A 4,635-nucleotide genomic window follows, 5' to 3' on the forward strand; every position below is an offset into this window, starting at 1 on the left:
TTTCTTGGCAATTTAGAGCGGTGGTTTGCCGTTGCCTTCCGCCCGGTGTTTTTATCGAGTCACCTTCTCTACTTACCCGGTTCTGGGACCGGCACTGACTTGTGCTGGCTTGGTCCACCCAGCGGCTAGGTAGGCAATCGAGGTGAAGACTCACCCACTACCGTATCTAGGTTCTATTTACCATATATATATATATATATATATATATATATATATATATATATATATATATATATATATATATATATATATATATATATATATACATTATGTGTGTGTGTGTGTGTGTGTGTGTGTGTGTGTGCGTGTGTGTGTATGTGTGTGTGTATGTGTGTGTGTGTGTGTGTGTGTGTGTGTGTGTGTGTGTGTGTGTGTGTGTGTGTGTGTATGTGTGTGTGTCTGTGTGTGCGTGTGTATGTGTCTGTGTATGCATATATATATAAATATGTATATCATGTATGTGTGGTAGAAAACCCCATGATGCAAAAAACTTGATTTATTGAAAATGAGACTACAGTTTCGAAATCCACCTGGATTTCATCTCTAGGTCTGATGAGGAAAGGAAGACGTGTGTGTGTGTGTGTGTGTGTGTGTGTGTGTGTTGTGTGTGTGTGTGTGTGTGTGTGTGTGTGTGTGTGTGTGTGTGTGTGTGTTGTGTGTGATTTTTATCCATAAGCTCTGCAAAAGAGCGAACATGTTGGCATCAGATGAAACTTAAGCCAAGTTCTTGCACACACACACACACACACACACACACACACACACACACACACACACACACACACACACACACACACACACACACACACACACACACGCAGAACTCGAAATTTGTCTCGTTCACACTCATTCCCTCTGTACTTGTTTGAAACTTTTCCGAAGACTCATCTCTAGTATTTTGAGCTTTCATATTCCTCACTCTGTTTTCCCATGTACGTATATTTATATCAATGCGGGTGCGTGTGCATGTGTGTAAAATAACAGACTTTAAATGTTTCTTCTTTCTGTTCCAGCGTGGCGCTGAAGAACCAAAAGACACGCAGATCCTGGAATCTCGTCAGGGGCTCCCATTTGTGCCGGCGTTTAATCCTAACCCTTTGCTCGGACTCCAAAACTCTGTGCAGCAATTGCTTCTTGGCCAGAACCCTCTAATTCAGGAACTTCAGGGACGACAGAACTTGGGTATCGCGGGAGCCGGAATCCTGCCCGGATTAGCTGGTCTCACGGGATTGGCAAATTCGCCCGGGATGGGGCTGCTGCAGCTTTTAGTGCAGGGTCCACAAGCTCTCAATAGGTTAGGTGCCTTGTCCCTAGGCGTAAACCCCTTGGCACAATTGGCTGCCTTAAGGCAGCAAGACTTGCATGCAAGACTCCAGGGTCCGGGTTTGCTTGTACCTGGGAGATCTGGGGAAGATCAAGAGTCTGTGAAGGACCTTATCAATCTGGCTCAAGCTCTTGGCGTGGGTGGACCCGGGGATTTCCGAGGCGATGACGGTTTCAGTAGAAATCCGTCATTTTTCTCAGAACGAAAGGGCGCCCGTGACGACGATCTGTCAACGCTCTTGCAGAGACTAAACGCCTACCCCGATCCCGCCCGCGCACTGCGCTTCCCGCGCGGTGAAAGCACCCAAGGCCTTTTGTCAGAGAGCGGATTAGGATCCAGCAGGTATCTGCAGGAACTCACGGGTTTGGAGAGAGGTGACGCAAGGTCGTCCTCCATCAACCGCATCGGAAGCGTCGAGTCGCAGCCCATATTCGTGAGGGAGCGGCGACGTCAGTCCGCAAAGGCGGAAGACTCCGGGGAGAACTTCAGATTCCCCAACTACAGCTGAGTCGACCTGCCAGGGATCGCAGCAGCAAGTTCTTCCGCTCGCATGGACTTCGTAGAGCCACAACAAACACTGGTGTTCTCTGAAGGTCTAAGGAGTAGTGAAGGGTCCACTTACCCTTTGCCTCTTAGAGGAGAGGATCATAGGATCCAGAACGCTTCGACGAGTCCTTATTATTAACTGCAGATTGGCGTTAACACGTCCATTTTGCAATCTATGTTTTTTTTTTTCTTATTTTAACATTATATTGCACTGTAACTAAACAGTCTTTTAGCTGGTGATGGCATTAATTTTTAAATATCAATATATTTTTTTTATTACATAACAGAGTTTTATTCAGCGTTAGATGTTACGTGGCTTTGTCCTTGTTAATTTCAAACTTAAACCACTTGCTATTGCAATCAAAGCAAAATAACTAAGATTAGCCTGAGTTATTGTTAAAGAGTATATGTACAAATTTCCTTTATCAAAATATATTATATTTTTCGTAATGAGAAATGTGCGCTTACGGTTCTACAGTGTGGATTATCAGTTGAAATTATTTCATATATACACATTTGTTACTGGATAAGATTCTAAAATAACGGTTACGAATACATCTTTAGAAGCTAAACCAGACAACAGTGATTAATATACACATTTAAAAAATTAGTCTCTTCCAAATTTATATCAATCCACACTAGGAGAGAACAGCATATTACGCAGTGCCAGACGTGGAATCGAAAACATACTTCACTGCAGCGAATTCACGGAGTAAAACCTTTTCTGGCCCAACCCAATACTAGCTTTATTAACAAGTAATGATGACTTACATGGAAGGAACAGTAATAAAGACTAAGTAAATAGTAATGACTAGGGTATTATGGCTATTCCATGGACGGCACTTGGATAAATTTACAAGAAGGGAGGGGGGTGGGCATTTTAGAATACAGGGGGGGGGGGCAATAAATCCCCCCACATCCTGGATAATCCCTTGAGGGTTGATAATATGGGGGCACAGGGTAACGCCCCTGCTTTCTTCTAGTAACGAGTTCGCGCCTGGTATCACTGATGATAAAATTGCATGAGTGGCGATGATATTCGCGATGCAGATGATGATGATAGTGATAATGATGGCTATGGTGAAAATGTCCGTTACAATGATGGTAATATACTATTATTAATACTTGACTTACCACTACCGCCAATAATAGTAGCTACAGTCAAAAATGTTAATAATGGTAGCAATAATAATCACAGTATACTACTATTACTATAGATGATATTAATAGCAATGACAATAAAATTAGTAGAGAAAATTACACATACACAAAACTTTTTTTTTTATTGTGTGAGACAATACAAATGTGTTTCCTGGCTTTTTAGCTCTCACTTGACTCTGTGTGTGTGCGTGGTGTGTGTGTGTGTGTGTGTGTGTGTGTGTGTGTGTGTGTGTGTGTGTGTGTGTGTGTGTGTGTGTGTGTGTGTGTGTGTGTGTGTGTCAACGAGAGTGCCTTGAGCACCGCTTATCACCAGATATCAGCGAGAGTGGCCTTAGTGCAGGTGAATGAAAGGGGTCCTGGCCTGTTGAGTTCATTACTGAAGGTAAATGTGAGACCCCCAAGAGACCCCCGTGTCCCCGGGGTCGAGGACAAGGTGGTGGAGCTGGACCCTGTGTGGCTTGGTCTATCTGCCGAGTCTCTCCCCTCTGACGAAACGTGTCCTTTTATGTGGCGGCTCCCTTCGAGGGCGGATGATTACTTGCGTCGCAAAAGAGAAAGCAGAGCAGGGCACCTGCGTCCGCTCAAGGAGGACACCAGCTGCTGGGGACAGAGGTGTGAAGCCTACCATCCGGTCTTACGATGTATTGTTTACAGTGTGTGAGTGTGTGAGTGTGTGTGTGAGTGAGTGAGTGAGTGAGTGAGTGAGTGAGTGAGTGAGTGAGTGAGTGAGTGAGTGAGTGAGTGAGTGAGTGAGTGAGTGAGTGAGTGAGTGTGTGTGTGTGTGTGTGTGAGTGGGTGTGTGTGTGTGTGTGTGTGTGTGAGAGAGAGAGAGAGAGAGAGAGAGAGAGAGAGAGAGAGAGAGAGAGAGAGAGAGAGAGAGAGAGAGAGAGAGAGAGAGAGAGAGAGAGAAGGAGAAAGAGGGTGTTTGTGAGTGAATGAATGTGCGAGTGTGCGCGCGCACCCGTGTTGGGTGAACAATACCCCATAAACGTCTTTTTTATATTGCTTTACGTGGATTAGACCAGTAAGAATTTTAATCCGTAAAATAATTCACAGGACACCCAACACATACAAAACTGGCCATGATTTTGTTTTATAACTTTCGTGACATTAGCATCAGGGATAAAAAGAAGTCAAAATTTCCTTTGGTCCATGTGTGGGACTTGTTATTCTACGTTACCACCTCCGTTCAAGTCTCTCCATTAAAATAAGACGCATGAATAATATTTGTATCACCGTGTGCTTGTGAAACAAACTACAGTACTTAACCATGTAAAACAATGCACTCGAGTGTTTAACTGATATTTCCAAAGTCCATAATTATCAATTCTAGACTATTTTGCTTCTACTTTTTGTTGTTGTGTGTGTGTGTGTGTGTAGGGGGGGGGAGGGAGAGAGAGAGAGAGAGAGAGAGAGAGAGAGAGAGAGAGAGAGAGAGAGAGAGAGAGAGAGAGAGAGAGAGAGAGAGAGAGAGAGAGAGAGAAAGAAAGAAGAGAAGAAGAAAAGAGAAGAGAAGAGCGAGAGAGTGATATATTTTCTAATATACCATCAACTTCTTTTGGAATTCACTCAAACCGCCAATGGGAACAAATGAAATAAGCCAC

General features: G+C 43.9%; 1 protein-coding gene across 1 annotated transcript in view; it reads left to right on the plus strand.

The window, feature by feature from the left end:
* Positions 1–2,151, plus strand: part of LOC119595433 — a 4,898-nt gene extending 2,747 nt beyond the window's left edge. Inside the window, exon 2 of the mRNA XM_037944551.1 lies at positions 1,014–2,151. Within this exon, the coding sequence (XP_037800479.1) occupies positions 1,014–1,832 (819 nt within the window). The 3' untranslated portion in view covers positions 1,833–2,151. The remainder of the gene's footprint in view (positions 1–1,013) is intronic.
* Positions 2,152–4,635: the final 2,484 nt, after the last annotated feature.

The sequence above is a fragment of the Penaeus monodon genome, chromosome 36 (assembly GCF_015228065.2).
Source record: "Penaeus monodon isolate SGIC_2016 chromosome 36, NSTDA_Pmon_1, whole genome shotgun sequence".
Classification (NCBI taxonomy): Eukaryota; Metazoa; Arthropoda; class Malacostraca; order Decapoda; family Penaeidae; genus Penaeus; species Penaeus monodon.